This window comes from Lycorma delicatula, chromosome 7 (genome assembly GCF_047948215.1).
Source record: "Lycorma delicatula isolate Av1 chromosome 7, ASM4794821v1, whole genome shotgun sequence".
NCBI classification, from domain to species: Eukaryota; Metazoa; Arthropoda; class Insecta; order Hemiptera; family Fulgoridae; genus Lycorma; species Lycorma delicatula.
In genome coordinates, this window is record NC_134461.1 from 78,345,080 (window position 1) to 78,369,725 (window position 24,646).

The window sequence follows — 24,646 nt, forward strand, 5'->3', positions numbered from 1 at the left end:
GTTTTGGAATTTTTCCATTTCCATGGACTGCTCCTAATTATGTAATTTTTTAGAGACAGGAAAGGATTTTTACACTTTCAAATTTGTAAGTTACATTTTATAACAATTTTAAACCTATCACAATATCATTTACCATGTATTTTAACAACAAAATGGTTGAAAACAAGGTAACATGATACAAGGAATGGATATGCTTGTTGAAAGATCTAAATGAGAGATAAATGCATGTGTGAATAGGATACTGAAGTGGAAAAATCAACTGGATAGTTTGTCAGATTATATGATAAGGGTGTTGAGGGGAAAATGCAGGCTATGAGGAGCCAATAGGGATTGTTTTCATAGAATTCATTCCACATTTTACTTGGGCCATAACCAAAAAATTATAATCACTGCAACATGGACAATGAAAATTATTTTAAGCTTAATTTTAGAAAAAATAAAATATCAGTAACATTTAAGTTGTGATGTGAATTGAAATACTTAAATTAGAATGCAGGTAGAAAAGAAGAGCAGTACTTTTCTGTACTCTTTATTAAGTTGTTAGAAATAAATGGATATCATTCAGCAATTATTGGAAGGTCAGCAATTCAATCAGGCAAAAACAAATAATTCAACAATGAGTAAATAAATTTTCTGAATGCCAAAAATTGCAGAAATTTATTAATCCTGTTAGGGATGTGTGGAAGTGCAGAAGGAAATAAGTAAATGAATTCCACTTGTACATAAGTGTGGATATGTATGTGAAATAAGTATGGATATAGTTTACCATCAGAAATGAGAGGAATTTTAAAGGTAGGAAAAAGATCTTTCATAACATTTACCAGAAAGGATCAAAACTTCATCACAGCAGCATTACAAAAAAAAAACATAAATAAATAAAAAGAGAGATGTGTGGATGGATTGATCAAAGTCAATATTATGAATTAAATCTGTAAAAATAATAAATGTATAAAATAAACCTGAAGCAAGAAAGCTAAAATTCAGGATTTTTGTAATCAGTACAGTTTAAACATTCATCAGAGTAATACTCATTTTTTTAAAAAAGGTTAATAAATTTTGAATAAAAGCGATCTATAATTGGTTTAGTTATTTATTAAAAGTTGTGATGGTAACAAAAGTGATGATGATAATTTTCATTCACTAAATTGTGACTTGATTGAGATTTGCATTATTTTTTATTTGGAAGTTACTTAAGTCAGGACATTTGTAAATACAATTGCTTGGATTTTTTTTTTTTTTTTAACATTGATATATTTTTCAAAGACTATCAGTGATATGATTGGCAAATTTTGTGTCCTGAAAACACATTTTAACTTTTTGAAGGAAGTCTAATTTATAATATTTTTTTTTTTTTTGTCTTCAGTCATTTGACTGGTTTGATGCAGCTCTCCAAGATTCCCTATCTATTGCTAGTCGTTTCATTTCAGTATACCCTCTACATCCTACATCCCTAACAATTTGTTTTACATATTCCAAACGTGGCCTGCCTACACAATTTTTTCCTTCTCCCTGTCCTTCCAATATTAAAGCGACTATTCCAGGATGTCTTAGTATGTGGCCTATAAGTCTGTCTGTCTCTTCTTTTAACTATATTTTTCCAAATGCTTCTTTCTTCATCTATTTGCCGCAATACCTCTTCATTTGTTACTTTATCCACCCATCTAATTTTTAACATTCTCCTATAGCACCACATTTCAAAAGCTTCTAATCTTTTCTTCTCAGATACTCTGATTGTCCAAGTTTCACTTCCATATAAAGCGACACTCCAAACATATACTTTCAAAAATCTTTTCCTAACATTTAAATTAATTTTTGATGTAAACAAATTATATTTCTTACTGAAGGCTCGTGTCGGTTGTGCTATTCGGCATTTTATATCGCTCCTGCTTCGTCCATCTTTAGTAATTCTACTTCCCAAATAACAAAATTCTTCTACCTCCATAATCTTTTCTCCTCCTATTTTCACATTCAGTGGTCCATCTTTGTTATTTCTACTACATTTCATTACTTTTGTTTTGTTCTTGTTTATTTTCATGCGATAGTTCTTGCGTAGGACTTCATCTATGCCGTTCATTGTTTCTTCTAAATCCTTTTTACTCTCGGCTAGAATTACTATATCATCAGCAAATCGTAGCATCTTTATCTTTTCACCTTGTACTGTTACTTCGAATCTAAATTGTTCCTTAACATCATTAACTGCTAGTTCCATGTAAAGATTGAAAAGTAACGGTGATAGGGAACATCCTTGTCAGACTCCCTTTCTTATTACGGCTTCTTTCTTATGTTCTTCAATTGTTACTGTTGCTGTTTGGTTCCTGTACATGTTAGCAATTGTTCTTCTATCTCTGTATTTGAACCCTAATTTTTTTAAAATGCTGAACATTTTATTCCAGTCTACGTTATCGAATGCCTTTTCTAGGTCTATAAACGCCAAGTATGTTGGTTTGTTTTTCTTTAATCTTCTTTCTACTATTAATCTGAGGCCTAAAATTGCTTCCCTTGTCCCTATACTTTTCCTGAAACCAAATTGGTCTTCTCCTAACACTTCCTCCACTCTCCTCTCAATTCTTCTGTATAGAATTCTAGTTAAGATTTTTGATGCATGACTAGTTAAACTAATTGTTCTGTATTCTTCACATTTATCTGCCCCTGCTTTCTTTGGTATCATTACTATAACACTTTTTTTGAAGTCTGACGGAAATTCCCCTTTTTCATAAATATTACACACCAGTTTGTATAATCTATCAATCGCTTCCTCACCTGCACTGCGCAGTAATTCTACAGGTATTCCGTCTATTCCAGGAGCCTTTCTGCCATTTAAATCTTTTAATGCTCTCTTAAATTCAGATCTCAGTATTGTTTCTCCCATTACATCCTCCTCAAATTCCTCTTCTTCCTCTATAACACCATTTTCTAATTCATTTCTAATAGCATTTCTTAATTTCCGATAGTTCCTTTTACTTTCTTCATCACTAGCATTCTTATATTTTCTACGTTCATCCATCAGCTGCAATATATCGTCTGAAACCCAAGGTTTTCTACCAGTTCTCTTTATTCCGCCTAAGTTTGCTTCTGCTAATTTAAGAATTTCCTTTTTAACATTCTCCCATTCTTCTTCTACATTTTCTACCTTATCTTTTTTACTCAGACCTCTTGCGATGTCCTCCTCAAAAATCTTCTTTATCTCCTCTTCCTCAAGCTTCTCTAAATTCCACCGATTCATCTGACACCTTTACTTCAGGTTTTTAAACCCCAGTCTACATTTTATTATCACCAAATTATGGTCGCTATCAATGTCTGCTCCAGGGTAAGTTTTGCGGTCAACGAGTTGATGTCTAAATCTTTGCTTAACCATGATATAATCTATCTGATACCTTGCAGCATCGACTGGCTTTTTCCAAGTGTATATTCTTCTATTATGATTTTTAAATTGGGTGTTGGCAATTACTAAATTATACTTCGTGCAAAACTCTATAAGTCGGTCCCTCTTTCATTCCTTTTGCCCAGCCCGTATTCACCCACTATATTTCCTTCCTTGCCTTTTCCAATGCTTGCATTCCAATCTCCAACTATTATTAAATTTTCATCTCCTTTTACATGTTTAATTGCTTCATAAATCTCTTCGTATACACACTCTACCTCATCATCATCATGGGCGCTTGAATGCATATAGACGTTAACAATCGTTGTCGGTTTAGGTTTTGATTTTATCCTTATTACAATGATTCTATCGCTATGCGTCTTGAAATACTCCACTCTCCTCCCTATCTTCTTGTTCATCACGAAACCTACTCCTGCCTGCCCATTATTTGACGGTGAGTTAATTACTCTAAAATCACCTGACCAAAAGTCACCTTCCTCTTCCCACCGAACCTCACTAATTCCTACTATATCCACATTCAGCCTATCCATATTTATAATATAATATCTTATTATTTCAAAAATATATAAATCATCAATTATATCAATTGATATAAAAAATATCAATTATATATAGCGATAATAAAAAATTAACGATGAAAATCGTTTAATTTTATTGAGACGTTCATAAAACAGAACACAGCTTGATATTGTTGCAGACGAAATCAATTCTTTTGTCCAACAAAAATCTATTATCTATCAATACGACGAAAAATGTAATTCTGCGGGCAACAGAAATACTATTGTAATTAATGTGAAAATGTTTATGCGATTAGCATATAGATTACGTCTACATGAGAAATACATTCTGAGAACAATCCATATTTAAGTTAAGGATTAAAACAAATTAATCATTCAATAATCAGTTGTAAGATTAAGATACTGATTATCTTAAACTTTATACAGCCAAACAATTTGAAGACTAAACAGTTTGCTGTAGTACATTTCTTGTTATGTCGTAAGGAATTGGCGCCATTCAGTTAAAGTAAAAGTTGGTTTTTATTTTCTGGGATCACAGGGCATAAAAATCAGTTGGTACAACTGATTTAGAAGTTTATAACAAATGAAAGCACTAACCTAAATTATTAATTATAATAATTATTAATATCAGCCTTTCCATTTTTAAATAATTATCCTTGCAATCTTTTGTTAACACTAACAGTTATACAAACAGAAATACTTTATTTTGTTTATAATTTAAAGTTCAAAGATTAACCCACTAATCGCATGAAAGAGGAAAAAAGAAGTAATCGGTCTGTTTAATAATTCAAGTTCGTTATAAAAAAAATTGAAGTTTTCTAACTTATAAATAATTCGGATCGGCTCAAACAAATAGTAATAGTGTATTTAGTTGACGTATGTTAGTTAATTGGGAATTTTTTTTTTAATTATTATTGAAATGAGTTTAGTATTATCGCGAAAATGAAGGTAGTATTATCACTGAAAATAGCCTGCTAACGTTTTTAAAGGAATTGATTATTCCATAATTGTATTAAAAATCAATTAAGATTAAAAAATATTCACTATCAACATTTTAATTTAATCTAATTTACAACAAATTACTTAATTTTTATTAAAATTAAATTAAGAAGAAATGAGTTAGCTTTTTAAAAATAGTCGTGACGATTACAATTTTGTGTAACGATATACGTTCAATGTTGGCTAAATATAATCCATAAGGTAATAGAAAAAACAAGGAAGAAGAAATCTGTTGAGAAAATGTATTATGCTGAAAGCTAGTTTGTGCTCTGAGGTTAGGGCATATAATTAGGGAAATATTAATTTGTTATTTTTTTACGTATATCTGAACTTTTTAATTGAAATATAATCAATTTCAAATACTGCTCAAACATAATTTATATTTTAGGTTGCCTTTCGTGATATTGTAAAATGTCTACGCCTGCTAGAAGACGATTGATGCGAGATTTTAAAAGGTGCGGTAATATAAGTTTTGAAGCCACATTATTTTTTTTATTATTTAATAAATATGTTTAAGAAGCTTAATTACATTTTTGTATGTAATTTTAGTGTATGCGAGATCAGATTTTTATCACTTGTGTAAATGGAAATTTTGTTAATTTGATAAATAGTGCGATTCCTGTCAAGGCCAACCCATTGTTTTCTTTAGGCTTGGTGGACTTTTTGACGTGATTATAACATTTATTATGGACAGGAGTTATTCATCTAACTATTAATATCTTAACTGTTTTATAGCTAGGTCCGTTTTTGGTTCATGTACTGTTGTAATTTTAGTGGTAGTTTCGTTTTTGTTAACTTTCAAATCGTCTTATCTGTCATGTGTTTTAATATTAAATGAAGTATCAACTGAATTTACTTGTGTAAATTATATACTTGTTATTAAATTTGTTTTTTAAAGTACTTTATAAAATTTTTCGTAAAAATTCATTTGAACATAACCTTGTTAACTTAAGAAAAAATCCTTTAGAAAATATTAACCTAAGGAAATAACGCCGTCATGGTTTGAGAGAGAATCTACAAATTTCTCTTTATACAGACAATCAGTATATGAGGATCTCTGGTTAGTTTATAATTAAAATTGTTTTATTTGAATCGCAAACACACAAATATTCAAATATGTATGGTACTATATTATCCAATATTTTGCAACAGTGAGTCATCTTACTTTTATTTGTGACTTACTTTTAATGATAATAATTTATATAAGTATTAAACATAAATGGAGCTTCCTTAATATGCACTTTAACCCCTTCAAATAATTGCTGTTTCTGTTGCTTTTTTGTCTATTAGAAGTTGTATTTTTCTTTGAAGAGATAATATTTTTTAGCTAAGTGATGGACAGTATTCTTATATTTCAGAAAATTTTGAATTTTTTATCTGACAGAATTAATAGCATAAAAGTTATCTCTTAAACAGTAATTTTAGTTCTTTACAGACTACATATAGTAATGAACTTTTGTGTACAACAATAACAGCTCATCAAGCTGTTCACATTTTACCAGAAGATTGTAAAAAGCCAAAAAAGAAAGAATAAATAATTTTAAAATTTTGTGAGTTTAATTGGCCAATAAAACATAAGCATCCAGTATATACCATTTTAAAATTTTGTGAGTTTAATTGGCCAATAATACATAAACATCCAATTCCCGATTATCTGCAATAATGAATGAAGAGGATTGTGGATAATCCAAAATCATAGTGAAATCCTGGTTTGTACAAAAATAAAATTTAATAAAGTAATATGTGTTAAAATGATCTAATACCATACTGCAGTAAAGAATTTACATGCACTATTATGTACCTGGTAAAAGTAATATCCAGAAATTTATTCAAAATACATATTAACACCTAAAAACTGTTCACTATCGCCAATACTGTATGTAAATAGATTGTACATACAGTTTTGTTTGTACTACATAATACATTAATGCTAATTTAAACACGTTAACTGCTAGCTAATGTAAAAAAAATACATAGACATTAAAAAAAAAAAATTAGTAAATTGTGGATTTTACCCTTTTAAGGTATTTAAAAAAAAAATAAGACACTATTGATTGTTTTAGTAACTGAAAACACTTTTTTTTAATTGAATTTCATAGTTTGCATAGCGTAATTATATCACACAATGAATTATCATCCTATCATATCTACATTGAATACAGCGTTATCATATTCAAAACAAGCACATATTCAAGTAGCAAATTAATGAAGGAGTAATCTATCACAGCATAATGAGAAAGAATAGCTTAACTATTCTTTTAAAAACTATAAGTTTTTAAAAGAATAGTTATAAAAATATTTTTTTCGAGAGGCCTCACGGCTTAAACCACTTGTGGATAATCAGGAATTGACTGTAACAACAAAAGTATTATATATTTATTGATTTGTGTACAACATGATGTCAAAAGAAAAACAAGCCTAATGTTTAACCCATTGGAAACCACAGAGAATGAGAGGTAAATCAGTTTCTTTTGTTTAATTAATCCAATAATGTTATAAGATCTCAGAATATTGAGGAATTCATCAAATAATTATAAATAGTAACTGCTTAAGTGTGAACTGTTCTTTTGTGTAAAAAGAAATGTATAATAATTAATTTTTCTAATGTAAATATAAGATTTTCCTCATAGTTCAAAGTTTGTACCTAGTCCCATGTTTTAGTTTATTCTAAGTAAATAGGTGCCAACATCTATAACAAAACTGAATGCCAACAATATCCAGTTGTCTGCCCAGCATTCAGCTTTAATAACCTGTTTGATGGTTTGTTAATTGTATTGTGTGTTGGTTTATCCATCCCTACTCATAATTGTATTTTGCTGAATGAGAGCCCACAAGATAATCCAAGGGTTAGTACAATTATTCATATACATGTTAAGATAAAAACTAATACAGTTGTAATCATATAGAAAAAAATTAAACTGATATTTGTGTAATAAATCTTCCAGATATAAGATTAGTCCAGGTTGTATATTATCACTCTGTATATTAACAAATATTGGTTATAATTCCAATTATTCATTTACCTAACATCTTGGTAATAATATATCATAATTTTTTTTTTAAGACTTCAAGAGGACCCACCTACTGGTGTTAGTGGAGCACCCACAGATAATAATATTATGATATGGAATGCTGTTATATTCGGGTAAGTATTACTTTCAGTAAAATTAGAAAAAGTATGCAACTTAACTTTAAAATGCCAGATGTAATTATGTAATTTTATGACTATAATTACAAGATTCTTAATGAATTTGGTATTCTGTAAATAGTTCTTTTAAATTAATTTAAGTTGTGGGTAAAAGATAACTATAGACCCTTGAAAATGTTTATATCATTATGCTAAAACAGTCCATTATTAAAAAAAAAAAAGTTTATATGTAATGGAGGATTTATTGTAAAGTATTAACATTTTGTTTGTTTTTCATTGACATTCATAATAAACAACAAAATATTAAATAGGTTTATATAACATTAAATGCTCTATAATTTATTAATTTGTTTTGTTGTAGTGATAATATGAATTTTATTCTCATTGGCTAATGATACAATTTATTGGCTCTTGGTAAATCATTTGATTCCCTTTTTATAAAGTTTTTAAAAGTGTTGTTTACTATGTAGAAACGTATTTTTATTAATAAATAGATTTCCATTTATACATTTTATAAAAATACATCTTCATGGTAAATTAAATAAAGCCACCTACGAGCCAGCCCTTTTTCTTCTAAGTGGTGCGACACATATTCTATAATAGTGGTGATTAGAAATGTTTCTGTGTATTCAAAAATTTTGATTTTTATGGATATTGTCTTCCTTAACTTTTGAGATAATTGCACTGTTATGTGTGCAACTCTGTGTTTGTTTTTTTTTATGTTTATGATATATTCATTAAAATAGAACAAATTAGCTGCTATCATAATTTTGTATGGTATTTCTGAAAAGTCTTTTCTAATAAGTAGGTCGCTATCTAATTATGTTTGAAGTAATTGTTGATAAAATTGTAAATTTAGTATTTTTTTAATAGTTTAATTAATATATTGACTGAGCAGAATGTCTCAGAAATACATTTTAAGAAGAATCTGTAGTTTATCTTTTTATATTATTTACTATAATAGAATATTTTACATATTTGGTTGAAATGTTTGTGCACCTGAAACCTCAACATGTCTACACTAACTTTGATTTAATAGATGTTGAATGATAATCACAGTTATGACAATTTTAAGAAAATAGAATTGTAGATAGACATAATTTTCTGTCAGAACCAAAATTATTTGAAATTCATTAGGTGAAAGTGTGAAAAAAGTACTTAAAAAAAGGATTCCAAAAATATGTAAGTTTTGGGATTTTTTTAATCCTTTTATTTTACGTTTGAAAGGTAAAAGTATGCACCTCATTAAAAAAATTTTGTTAATTATTTTTAAAGGAAAATTTAATGAATTGATATAAGTATGTATTTTTTACTAGATTTAACATTTACACATGTTTTGCTGCACTATTACAGCAGTGAAAATTCAGTTCCACAGTGTTTTACCATAATAGTACGCTTCGTGTATTGTTATCAGCCGCTGCTGTGTAAAATGACATGCTCAGATTATTTAGTAATATAAGGGATTAGTATCATTAGGTTATAAAATGTTGCTCATAAGCCTAATTTCTGTAACAATTGCCCAGAGAAACAGCTGTTTTGAATGTTGCTTTACTGTAGCCTATTCCTCCCACCATACTACCGTCATTCTGATTTCTGCCGTGTTGTTCATTGTTGTTATTCAGTTTACACACATTTTTGTTATAAAAGCATCGTGTTTACAGTATGTTTTCTTTCATTAATGTAATTTATCTTGTTTTTTTAGTAATGTTGTGTTTATATAACGTTTTCTTTTTCCAAATGTAGTTATAAAAACATTGTGTTTATAACATGAGTTTTCTTACTTTAATGTTTTTTTTTTGTTTTTTTTCTAATTTGTATACTCTTATTCAATTTGTGTTAGGTTATTTTTTGTAGAAATAAACAGTTCAAACATGGCAGAAAATAGTGCTTACTTTATTGATAATGAAGTAGCAAGGTTATTAGATGACTTAGCATCATTTAGATATTGTTACATTAAATGAGACTGATGATGAGGATGAATTTGGTAGTGTAATGCATAATGGTTATCATGATTCAGTTGTGGTTGTTTCCTACAAGATGAAATTTTTAATTGAATGACTGATTTATTTTCTGGAGGAGCATTAAAGTCACTTATTGTAATAACTTGGGGTTTAAGTTTGCTGGCTTGTATACTGTGAAGCTAGCTTGTGCATAGATCCATGTTTTGAGATCTATCACACTAACAAAACCTTTTAAGTTAATTCTGTACCTCCTTTTTCATACTAAAAATGTATTAATCAATATTCTAGAATGTTTACTATTTAATTTTCAAATATTGTACACATATCTTAAGCAGAAGTTAAAGTAAATTCAAGTAACATGCTCATTTCTGTACTTTTATTTATTTTAAATCCATGCAGATAGGTGGCAGTTGCCTGTCCAACTAATGTTAAAGAGTTTAATAGAATTGCAGAAAACATACATTTTCTCTAGTCATCTTATCTATCAAAAGGTATAAAAAAAGTACCTGAAAAACAATATACTTGTTACTTATAGCAAAAATATGTTCTTTTAACATTTACCTGCAGAACAAAACTTATAATTTTTATTTGACAAATACTTAAAATCATTCTTGTGTGAAGAAATAAACACACAATTGAACCTTGGATAACAGTCTCTGATCTTCTTAATTAAGCAGTTTTAGAAAAGCAAAGAATGTAATTTTTTGATTGTATAGCTTTTACTGGTCACTAAAAGGTTTTTGATTTGTGTAAGAATACTAATTAAATTATTATACAATTATGTGGAATTAATTTTAAAATTATATATGTATATCTATATTAATTTACAATAACGACATCAGTTTAAATTCTTATTAAGAAGAATTTATATTTTTAAATCTACAATAGTTCAGTACAATAATAAAATGTCAGACAATTAATTCCATGTTCGTGCTCTAAGGAACATAGATCTTTTTTCAGTTTTGGTAATTGTGTTCTTTACATTACAAATTATGTGTTAATTAATATAAACGTTTGTTTTTTTTGTATTTTTAGATGTTTGAAAACTATACAAAAATATGTGCTAATAGATTTTGAACTTGACTTAAAAATAACAAATTTTAAAAATAGAGTTTATAATTAGTTATAGTTTAACACAGAAGATTTATTTAACATGGTTGATCAGTAAATGTTTACAAAGTTATTTCTGTTTGGGACTTAATAACATCATAATTTATAGAATAACATAAAATGGGGAAGTAGGTCACTTGATTTCTATATTAAAGTTGTAAAAATAAACAAACTAATATTAAATATGAGATTAAATTAAATTTTTTTTTCAAAAAAAAAAAATCATTTTTTAATTTATAAAAAAAATGCATGAGTAAAATCAGAAAATTATTAATACAATATCCACTGATATTAATTAATTATACATATATATATACAGGTGATTCCAAATTCTACAGCAATCTGTCGGGAGATGATTCTATAGCCAAAAATAAGAAAAAATGTTATAGAGAGAGTTTTGGCTTGCAAAACATATAGTCCTCCTTTCTACTCACTCTGTGAAATTAAATCGTACCAACGTTTTTGGGGTACAAATCAAGTGGTAGATTGGGTGCTTCCTTATGGCCCTTCCTTTTGATCTAAAAAAAATTGAGTAGAAGTAGTCTCAGACCTCTCTCACTTAGGTTTCAAGAAAAATGGGATAAAACATGAAAAGTTTTTGTTGAAGAATATACTTTTTTAGGTTTGGAATAAAATAACTTTTAATTTACTAATAAAAATTTCTAGTTAACTTAGAATTTGATTCTGAGAAAATTTATGTAAATAACATCTATTAAAATTAAACACAAATTTGAGAAGTTCAACTTTAATTAGAAACAAAACACACTAACTGGATCAGAGAAGTGATATAATTTTGAACAGAACAATCTTCATCAATGTTTGAATAGTATAATGTAAATGGAAAAAAAATTATCAATAACAGAAAAAAATGAATAAAAAATAGATATAAAATAAATAAAAATCACATACTTTTTGGTTTTTTTCTAAAAATTATTAAATATCAAAATGGTTACTTGATAAAGCTGCAAACATTTCTTCAAAGCAGTTGCTCAATGTGGCCATAATTCTGTTTAATGCATAGTTCAGCTTGATGAATTCATGCTACCAGGAATGTCTAATAGCATCATTATCATTCATAATAGTAGCTCCAGCTTCTATTATACAATGCCTCAGTTCTTCTTGTGTACTAATACAAGCAGAATAGACTAAAAACTTCATCCAATACCAAAGGAAAAAGTCTACTGGCGTAAGATCAAGGTAGCTATTTTACTGGTCCATTTCAAGCATTCCATTGCTTAATAATTGTGTTATTTGAATGGCTTCACATCACAACAATAGTGAGCAGGTGCGCCATCATTGATAAACCATATCTGCAAGTGGATATCTTCCAAGAGTTCCATCAGATTAGTTTGCAAAAAATGCAAGTACCACTGTCCATTAACTCTTGGCAGTAAGAAAAAAGGACCTATGAGATATCACAAAGATGACCACGCCACACATTAAATGAAAAAGTGCACTGGAATTGACTGTCTCACAGGGATTTTCTTCTCTGCCAAAGTGTGAGTTTCGATTATTTACAGTGCCATTTCTTGTAAAACAGAATTTGTTAGTAATTAAAATATTACTTAGGAAATCAGGATGATGTTCACATTTTCTAATTAACTATCAGTAGAATTTCATCCTTTTATTAAAGTCAGGTGGCGGCAATAACTATTGTACTCATGTTGAATGGAGTAGGTATAATTTCCTCCTGTAACGTTCACCTCACACTAGATTGCAAAACATGAAAGCGATTTGACAACCTTTTGGTGCTTGAGATGGGAGATAATTGTTACCACATTCAATATTGCTCTTCAGCATTGGCATTTCTGACAAAATGTTCATGACCAGCATCGATTTGTTGTGGTTTAAGCATACATTTTCTCAGAATTAATTATCCACAAAGTTAACTCGAAATTTTTGTTTGTTTATTGGTTAATTAACAAAGTTATTTTGTTTCATACCTAAAAAAGTGTGTTTTCCGACAAAACATTTTCATATGTTATCCTGTTTTTCCTAAAATCCAGAGTGAGGTAGAAGTTTGGGACCATTTTTATTCAATTTCTTAGATGAAAAACCATTAGGAAGCACCAAATTTACCCCTTGATTTATACTCCAAGAATTTTTGTACAGTTTAATTTTACAGAGGGAGCAGAAAGCAGGACTATATATTTCACGAGCTGAAACTTGGTAACAAACTGTTTTCTGACCTAAGATTTATATGAATTTTTTTCTTATTTTTGACTGTAGAATAATCTCCCAAGAGAGCTATACAATTTGGAATCACCTGTATGTCAGTTATGAATATAACATGATCATATTATTCTTATTTAATTACTTCAAATTTAAATAAAGTATTTGTATTACTTTAAATACAGATATATAAATTTCAAAAAAAAAAAAAAATATATATATATATATATATATATTAGTGTGTATGTATGTGATTTGTTTATACCTTTTTGAAATATATAGTATATAATGTAATTTTAACAATTAAATTACTTTGCAAATGGTTGGTTTCCCCTATCCATAAAATATTTACAATAGTTAAAAGAGTATTAACGATAATCAGATCCTGTTCATTGGTGAATATAGATTGTTAGGACACTAGCTGGGGCATAATATGTTAACATGTATTTCACAAATTTTTTCCAATCTGTTTTGATCTTTCACTGTAGAATTTGCTTGTTTTATTATATTGACAGGTGTGCTTGTATATTATTATTGCTTTTTGAACATATTTTTTTCTTAATTAAATACGTACAATGAACTCTCACATTAGTCTATAAATTTTGATATCATTATAGTTTTTAATAGAAATAAATTAGCAAGCAATTATTGTTCAGCTGTACTAAGTAATATGTGTTTGACTTTAACCCTTATCTTTAGAATTCCTTAAGTTATAAAAATGGAATATCATTCTTTTAATGTCTTAAAAATCTGTTCTTTAAATGCAGTTTTTCTGTATTCATATTTCAGAATATTTGTAGTAGTGCAAAAATATTAATTAACAATCCATTTTAGTCTTTTTTTCAATTTAATATAAAACATTTTTAATTTTACATATTATTACAAATTTTTTTTATTTTCTGGAACCTATTAAACCAGATAACTACCAAAATAAACAAAAGACATAACCAAAATTCTATTAGGGGATTTCAATGCACAGTTGGGAAAGGAAAAAAGATACCAAGATATCATTGGTAAATGGCCTGTACAGAAAAGAACAAATGCAAATGGCCAAAGACTGGTGGATTACTGTAGAAATCACGACCTTTTATCTAAATTCACCAGACTACCCAGAAAAGCCAAAAGAATGAAAACCTGGAAAAGTCCCAACTGGAAACTAGGAGAGTTTCAACTCGACCATGTCTGTATGGAAAAAAATTCACACAAAGAGATCTACAATGTAAAAGTGATGAGAGGTTTGGAAGTAGACTCAGATCATTACTTAATCAAAATTAAAATCAAAATGACACCACGGAGAAAATCTGCAAGGGGCAAAAGATTTAAAAAGCAATATGACCAGAATAGAATTACAGGAAATGTCACATACACCGAAAAAACAGACCAACTAGGGACTGAAAACAAACTAGAAGCCCTGGTGGAAAAACTAAAAGAAATAGCATCAGAAATTGCACCGCCACATAAAAAAGGAAACACCAATGGTGGAACATTATCTGTGATCAAGCACTGGCAAACGGACACAAGGCTTGGTTGATCTTCCAATCAAGAAAGACAGAAGAGAACCAACAAAAACTAAGAATGCAAAGAAAACTCGCACAAAAAATAATCCGAAATCAAAAGAGGGAGTATCACAAGAAATTACTAGAACAGATTGAGGAAGACTTCCATAAAAATAATACAAGACAATATTACAAAAACTTTAAACTGAAGAACACTACATTTAATGCCCCAACACTAATGTTAAGAAATTCAGAAGGAAATCTGGCACATACTGATAAAGAAAATGCCAACATCATGAGAGAAAGCTTTAGAAAACTTCTAAAGGCACAAAGAGGAATTTCCAGAAGAATGGAAAACTGCAATAGCCCACCCTTTACATAAAAAAGGTGATAAAACTTTAGGTGAATAAAACCTAGGTGATAAAACCCTGACAACTATAGGGGAATTTCCTTACTAGATTGCACTTACAAAATTCTATCAAGAATAATTTACAACAGAATCAAAGACCAACTGGAACAAGAACTAGGGGAATACCAAGGGGGATTTAGACCATGGCGAGGCTGCCCAGAACAAATTCTAAATTTAAAATTAATTATAGGGTATCATAAACTAATGAATAAACAACTGGTAGTGAATTTTATTGATTTCAAGAAAGTATATGATTGTGTACATCGAGAATCCCTGCTAAAAATCCTGAGAAATTTAGGGCTTCACCCAAAACTAGTCAAAATCATCGGACTAACACTAACGGATACCAAATCCAAGGTTAAATTCAGGAGAGAAATATCTGATCCATTCGACATCAAAACAGGACTGAGACAAGGAGATGGACTGTCACCGCCTTTATTCAACTGTGCCCTTGAATTTATAATACGGGATTGGAAAAAATTAAATAAAGACAACGTTAAAATTGGAAAAGGTATCTCAGTAAATTGCCTAAGCTTTGCGGACGATTTAGCCCTACTATCCCAAAATATAGAAGAGGCCAGATACCAACTGTCAACACTGGAAGAGATTGCAGGAAAAATCGGTCTAAAAATTTCATACGAAAAAACCAAAATTATGGTGAGAGGCCCACTTTGCATAAGCAAAGTAAAAATAAACAATAATGACATAGATCTAGTAGAAAACTTTAAATATTTGGGGGAAAACATCACGCACAACCTCCAAGAAAATCCAAACTGGAATGAAAGAATAAATAAACTCATCAAAGCCACAATAAAAACACAAAACATCTATAACAAAAAATGCATGTCCATAAACACAAAAATAAGACATTATAACTCAGTTATCCAACCAGAAATACTTTACGGATGCGAAACCATATTGGACCGTACCAGACAAGATTTACCGACAAACTGGAAAAATTGAAAGACAGATTCTACGACGATGCATCGGGAAAAACATTAAAAAAGGCGGGATGTGGAGAATTATTCCAAACGAAGAGATTTACAAAACTATCATCCCGATAACTAATAAATTTAGAAAGAAGATAATTTCCTTTCTAGGACATATTTTCAGAATGGAAGAGACCAGACTTATCAGACGGATAATCAAACTTTTCTGGAACAAGAAAAGCAGACCGAACTGGTTATACGAAGTACAGAAAGACATGGAGGAATTAGACATAACCCGTGAAAACCTAAAAACGAAAACCGGAAACTATGAGAAATTAAAAAATAAAGAAACAAGATTCCTATCAAAACCCTTAGAAATTACTGGCAAAAAAGAAAAGCTGAAAAACAACAAATCAGCAAGAAAAGAAAAACTTGAACTTGCCAAAAAAAAAATGAACTAAAGTGATCCATTATGATGGTCTTAAAAGTAATAATAAAAAGTAAAAAAAAGTTTTTAAAATTTCATTATTTTGTTAATGTTAGATTTAGGTTAGATTAGATTTTAGGAATAAAATTTACTCTGTTGGACTTCACCCAATAGGAGGTACTTCTGTACAATCCCTTGGATAGACAAAGATAGGAGACACAAACAAGCCCACAGGTAGAGTCGCTGTCCTGCTGTGAAGACCCATTAAAAAAGCAGCAATCCTTCTGGCTTGAAGTACTAATAGCAGCACAGGATGGAGCTAGGTAGCAGCTAATTCCCTTCCATAATATCTCTTTGAAAGGCAGAAAAAATGAGGAAAAGAAAACGTGGTGGATCTGTTGGAAGGAGATTTATCTGATAATATTTTATGCTCAGTTGAGTAAAATTTAAGTCTTGGAAATTGCTTCTTTCCTAAACATTATGAATAGAAAATAGTAATATTTTTATTTTTATTAATATATTAATAATTTCTATTTAGATGAAATATTAATATAAAACAGTAGAAAATATTTTAACCTTTAGACGTGTTTTGCTGTAATAGTTAGTATGCTTCGTGTATTGTTATCAGCTGCTGTTGTGTAATATGACTTGCTCAATTTACTTAGTAATATAGGGGATTAGTATCATTAGGTTATAAAATGTTACTCGATGTTACTAGATATTGTTACATTAGATGAGACTGATGATGAGGATGAATTTGTAGTATAATGCATAATGGTTCTGGTGATACAGTGACCTACAATATTAGATTTTTATTAGAATGACTGATTTATTTTCTGAGGATGCATTACAAGACACTAGTAATGACTTGTTAGTAATAACTTGGGGTTTAAGTTCACTGGCTTGTGTAACTGAAGCTGGCTAGTGCATAGATCTACGTTATGAGATCTATGATACTAACAAAACTTTTTAAATTAACTGTTCACTTCCTTTTTCATGTTAAAACATTTATTAATCAGTATTCTAGAATATTTACTATTTAAGTTTAAAATATTATACACATATCTTAAGTAGAAGTTCAAATAAAATAAATTCAACTAACATGCTCATTTCTGTAATTTTTTTTTTTATTTCCATGCTGATAGGGGGTCACAATTACTTGCATAACTAACATGTTAAAGGGTTAATCAAGAAAATTATTTCTTCAACTTTGGAAAAGTTGATGTTTTTCATTTCTCAGTTAAAAAAATGTTGATGTTTGTGTTTTTCTTTTATGGAATTCAGTTTTACCACCTACAATAGGTTAAAATGTCTTTGCAATATTGTTTGCCGTTAAATCAGTTTTATGGTTCTGGCCAAAAGTTTTTAAAATACTATTTTTTAGTCTTACTTCTTCTCATTAAACTTATTTTAGTAATAGTGCTACATATTATATAGGTTATTATGATGAAATATTTGTGAATCTAATATATTTAGGGGTTGCACAAGAATTTAACAAAAATCTGTGTTTTGTCAAATTAAACACTTTAAAGACTGCAAATAAATCACCGGAGATGTTTTATTTTCATGTTTTAACATAAATGAACTTCATATGTAAATGAGAAGTGAAGAATTATGTATGTCTATATATATATATATATACTAAACGTAATTGTGCTTTCTTTTGTTGGGTCATGAAGTTATATTCCAGGTTCAGTGAACTTTTGTAGTTGAAAAATACATGTGTACTGTTTATCATGTGGGTGAATTTATCACTGTTAACCAATCATTTTAAAGATAGCAAGGTTCTTCTTTTTTTAAACAAGAAATTTAAATACTTAAATCTTTTGGCATTTCTGTTATGTGATAAATAACAATAATGTAAAACAACAATTTTGATGTGTGATATTGGTATGGTTATGGTTGATTTACGTGAATGCAATTGCACTCTGAAATAAGAAGTAATTAACTTCACTAATGCTCTAATCATTTGCATCTTGGAAAGAAATCATCATGGAGAATTTTTTTATGGTAAGAATAGTGGGAATTTTGTAGTCATACAGTTTTTTCTTATCATTACATTTGAAAAGTAGTATAAATTAAAAAAAAAAAAAACTTTTATATATAAACCAGAAAATCCACCAGAATATTTTATTTTTATTTTATTTTAACTGAGTTTTATTTTTGTTTCCTTAGGCCTCATGATACCCCCTTTGAAGATGGTACTTTTAAATTAACTATAGAATTCACAGAAGAATATCCAAATAAACCACCAACTGTTCGGTTTGTATCAAAAATGTTTCATCCAAATGTATATGCTGATGGAGGAATATGTTTAGATATTCTGCAAAACAGATGGAGCCCTACATATGATGTTTCTGCTATACTGACATCTATACAGGTTAATTAGTTTTATTGTTTTTTTAAAAATTATTTTATAGTTTAAGATTGATTTCATTTTTCGTGATTCAGAAAGCTAATGTTATCGATATAGAATTACTACAGTGAACAAAGTTCATTATTTATTTAGCTGATGTAGCAAAAAAATCTTATTAAAATAAATGCTTTTACTCATTGTGAGAGTATAAATTGGTTGTAATTTTATCAAGCCACCAAAAATTTGAAAGAAATCTGTACATTGGCTTATCTGTTTTTACAACTTCCTACTGTACTGCTCAACATAGTAACTGTTATTGCTTCAAGCAGGAAGGCTCTTCACTTACTCAAGACCTGTGTGAGGGCAACAAACAGCAGTTGTTAAAGTTGTATTTTTTTATATAAAATTTTGTATATTTATCCTCACATTTCAGAATGTCATTCTCTGAGATGTTATGTGAAGTGGAGTCAAATTTTAAAAGAAATCAGATTGTCATGTTGTCCTTTTTTTCTTTGTGTTATATATTCTTTTTGTTCTTTTATTAAACATTCTTCTGTAAACACATTGCTTTCCTCAGAAACATGAGGTACTTTTTTATCAACTACATAAGAACTGACTTTCCTTTTACTATTTCAGTCATATATTTTCTTATCTTTTCCCTCTTGTGTTATCAATGACTCCTGGCCTGTAGCTAGTTCCAGCCTTTCTTCTGCTTATACACAAACTTCAATCCACCTGTATATCTTATTGCACTTCATTCAGCATGACTAAGTTCTGAATCCATGAAGCTTTATTAATATATCACATACCTCTTATAGTCCCTTCCCAGAGATCCAGTTAAAGGAATGTAATTCAAAATATCATACCCAAGAGGTTGTCATTGTATTGAATTAAAAAAATAATTTTTGTGGATTTTACAGCGTTAGTTTCCATAGTATTGATTTTAACTTAGTAATTCTCAAAGATAATAATAGCACACCTTCAAGCTTTGTACTGGGTATATCAACCATCAGTTAACTTGGTAGCATAGCTATTGAAAGCTGCATTGCTATAATTTGCTGTTAATCATTCCTAAGGAATGACTTTTGAACTTTTTTTTTTTTTTTTTTTTTACAGATACCTGCCTGTTAAGGCAACATCTATGGACCTATTATCTACTTCTTTAAAGTAGAAAATGAGTCCTAAATAGATAATTAAATTAAAAATGTATACTGAAGGTCGTGGTTGTATATTTTAGGTTTAACCCTTTGTCAAATACAGTTTTACATCATAATTTACTGGTACTGCTCCTTTGACGAGAATAACTCTACAATAAATTTTATATGTAGCATTTCTTTGTTAAATATGACTAAACATTTTTAAACTAACCATGGTAATGCACAGAGATCCAAAAACAAACTTACATCTGTTTATAAGATCATAATATTGATAGAATCGAAAATAGATTGATTTACACTTAATTATGTTCTTGATGTGAGGTTATGTACTCTGAGTTGATAATGGCATCTATCAGTTCTAGTAGTTTTTTAACTGATACTGATATTGAAAATGAATTTAATGATAGTAGTGATGAAGATCCTGATTATAATTTTGAAGAAAGTGATCAAGAAATGCCATTTTTTATATTTACAGTGAAAGGGAAGGTAATTATGATGAAATAGATAACCCCAATGTTGGCCCGATGTAGTTCCATAAACCCAGGTTTACATCCAGAAAATGGTTTCCAGAAATATCACACTGAAAAAAATTATTGTAATTGACACGTAAACCCTATTTTTTGATTAAATGAAAGTTTTTTTAAAATAAGTTTTTGATATAACCAATTTTACCATATACATAAGGTAATCACCATAAATTTTATTAATAGCTGATAGGGAACTAAGTGATCAAAAAACTGGAGACCCAGTGGCACTACTTGATGTTATAATTGGAGGGTAAAGGATTAATGCTTTTAAATCTAATTTATACTTTATCTCTTATGTCATAAGTGATAGACTAGTCTTCTACGTGACATATTGAAATTGATGAATACTCTGTTTAAATGATTGTATTTATTCGTTGCTTACATTCGTAGTTTCAGGAATTACTGTCTGATCAATCTGGTTCTCTTATCTGATAATTGTGGATCAACATAATAATTTTCAGATATTTATACATTCTAGCTGCATCCCACCATATCTGTTACATTTATTGATTTGTTATGGTATAAGAAATAAGCATTTATTTGAGTTGTTTTTAAACTTTTTGTTGGACTTTTAAGACTCGGGATTAAAAAATTAATATTACTTATAATACAAGCTTCATTAGAATGTAAGGCATATGGAATGATTTATTATAATTAATTTTTAAGATTTGCCAGAAAACTTAGGATTGGGGTGAAATGATAGATGTTAAGACAATAAACAAGAATTATTGGAAACTTTATTTCTTCTTGTTAATTGATAAAAAGACATTCATTTATTAAAGAGAAAACATAACTCTCCTAGTGCCCATTACAATATCCTTAAGTACTTGTCTACATTTTCCATTTACATCAATTAAATGTAATTTTCAATTTTCTATATGTGAAACTACATGCATGATATTTATAAAAAATATGTCTAGAATTAAACATTTGATGTGGCACATTTTCTTCATTTTACTAGCTATAATCCTCTTTTGCCTTTTGGTCTTAGGTTAGCATTTTCTAATAAATATTATTCTGCAGAAGTTGATAAATGATGCTTGCATTATGTTGAAAATTACTTTTAATATCATTCATGGGACTCAAAACTGAATCCAGAATTTATACACAGTATGAAACCAAATACAATATAAAAATTAGCCCAACCTAAAGCAGCTACCTCTAGGTAACACTTCTGTATTTATTTACCCAATGTTGCAGTTTATTACTCTATGTATTATAATATGAGTCATTTAAAAAATGAGGAACAGAATTTTTGGCTAAAGTTCTGTTTATTGTTGTTGGAACGAGACTGTTGGGTTAGCTATCATTTGCTAGAGCCTCAGCTTATAATTGGGTAGCTCCATAATACCGGCAGAGCTTCTCTGGCTGTGGTAAGATCCATTTTGAGTGTTTTGTCACTTTCCTTATTTATGGAATAAGTAAGAGATGAGTTAGAAAGTTTATATGTGATAATGGTATGGTCATACAGTAAGAGCTTATAGACATAATTTCACCTTGATGGTATTTGTTTACAAATTGCATCAAGGAGTTATGGTAAAAGATAAGTGATAAGTCATGGACCACAGAGACAGCAAAACTGTTTTTAAGCTTATACTAGCTTAATTAGAACCAAGAACTTAAGAATGGGAGTACATAATAAAAGCTCTCGTGATCGAGGCGTAGTTTATCTTTTTGGTACTTTCATAATGCAATTTATACTGGTTATATGAAAGAATATCCACCAAACAGATTTATAATAAAACAAGCAAAAATATTACATAATGACTAAGAGACCTGTCATTTTATCTGTAGCATAATTATCTTTCAACTGTCGATATGTCTGCAGAAAGTGTTTAAAGAGTTAAAAGAAAATGACACTGTAAAGTGTATTCATATTAAAAATTTAACAGCACCACATCTTTTCAGTCACTACAGCTGTCAAATATTGCATTTATTGTACCATACATATTTTCCTTAACTGTGTTCATGTTGTTTTATTAATTTTTAGATTCCTAAGTGTTTGCTAAAGAAATCTAATTTTTAACAAAAAAAAAAAGTATGATACATACTCAGGAACAACAATGTTTAATTTAAAGAAAAGGTGGAATAGTGTTGATAGTAGTTGAATGCTGTTATTCATATTTATGTTATTCATATTTATTTTTCTATACCTAGTTTCTATTGTTTTACAGTCGCTACTAAGTGATCCAAATCCAAATTCACCAGCCAATTCTATGGCCGCTCAATTGTACAAAGAAAATAGAAGAGAGTATGAAAAAAGGGTGAAGGCTTGTGTAGAACAGAGTTTTGTGGATTAATACGTTTTATTGATTATTGTATACCTTATTAAAAAACAAAATGAAAGAAGAAAAAGAAGAATAGGAAGAACTAATAAGTGAAAACAGAAACAGTTATTCAGTTGTATAATTATAATGATTGATAAAGAATCATTAATTATTATCATCGTCATCTTGTCTTTATAATTATAATAAATATTATTATTTTATTGTGTTTTGTAAAATAAATTGCACACCTTTGTATGAAAAGGGTCACCTAGATTAAATGCAATTCATTTAATTTTTTTCTTTTTAATTAACCGTACATATATGCGTAGAATTAACAGATTATTATAATTTCAATTTAATAATTTTGTACAGAAATATTTTATTATATTTCAAATAACTTATATTTTGAGTTTTATTGTATAATTTATTTGGTGTTAAATATAAACAGACATCATTGGACAGATATATTTAATTATTGTTTTTATGATTTGAATTTTATTGTATTTTCTTTCAATCTTTTAATGTGTATTATGCCTCGAGTGATAAATAATAAATATGTTTGTAATTAGTAAATAAATAAATTATTAAGTACAAAACACACTCATTATAAATGAATGCCATTTTCGCTGTTATTTTAATTTGCTATTGTAACTTATTAACATTTATTACTATTGTGCACCGATGTGTTTGTTCTTTATTTTCTGTAAATACACAATATTACTCATTTTGCTTTTTTATTTAATTTTTTTATACATAAATGTATATAAATAAATTTTTAAATCCTTGCTTATTGTTTTAATGTAGAACGGAACCCTAATTTTTGATGCAGTTTTATTAGAATACAGATTCATTTTTAATATTGAATTCATTTAATAGACTATATTTTACAGGCTTTTCAAACATATACAGTCTGAGGAGTTTAACAGTACTCCTAGTTTTTATATCAGCTGCCATTTGTTTGGAAAAAACAGCAACTAAATGAAGCTGTAGTAATCTTAGAGAAGGTATTTGCAAGAGTAACTAACTGCTGATAGAGAAGCTGCATATAATTATAAAAAATACTCCTAAACAGAAAAGTTAAAAAAGAAAGTAAATTGTTTCTTTTCAAATTCTGATATAAATTTCTTCATGAATAATAAATCTTTTCATAGTTTTTGGAGCATCATTCTCTAGCCAATAAAGATATATTAGTTGATAGCCAATAAATGTTTTCAGTAAGCAATTAACCTTGGACACAGAAACTGTACCCAATGTTTTTTATTTTTTCTTGTATAATTTGTAAATGGTAGCTATATATTCTATTGTTAGGTTTTATCTTGTAGGAATTCCCACTAGCCTGAAAAGGAGTGAGCCTACATTATGACAGTTAACTAGGGTTCTGGTCTGTTTATTTTTTTTACTGTTGTGTAAATTAGAAATATTAAATCATGTTATCTTGTGATATCTGTTGAATTTCAATAATAATTTTAAAATTAATTGTAATCTTTTTTATTTTGTGTTTATTGTGTTGTTTTAAAAATATATATAAATGTATCCTGTAAATTAGTAATATGTGTTAACTGAATTCTTTAACTATATTATATGGTAGTAATTAAATGACTGACAAATTTACTGCTAAATGAAAAAAAAACTGATGATCTCATATGATTTGATATAAAATTAACTTTCTGATATTACAATTTAAAAACAAAATTATTCTTTATTAGGAAATCATTACTATACTCTACTTGAAAAATATTTTCGTTAAGTTATCTATTCTCTTTAAAGGTAATTTTGAGAAGTAGTAAT

General features: G+C 28.6%; 1 protein-coding gene across 1 annotated transcript; it reads left to right on the top strand.

Moving 5' to 3' along the window:
- Positions 1-5,088: 5,088 nt before the first annotated feature.
- Ubc6 (ubiquitin conjugating enzyme 6) lies at positions 5,089-24,334 on the top strand. Its single transcript, XM_075370627.1, has 4 exons — positions 5,089-5,354; positions 7,964-8,044; positions 18,727-18,931; positions 22,766-24,334. The coding sequence occupies exons 1-4, from the start codon at positions 5,311-5,313 to the stop codon at positions 22,889-22,891; spliced, it is 456 nt and encodes a 151-aa protein (XP_075226742.1). The 5' UTR covers positions 5,089-5,310; the 3' UTR covers positions 22,892-24,334.
- The last annotated feature ends 312 nt before the right edge of the window (positions 24,335-24,646 follow it).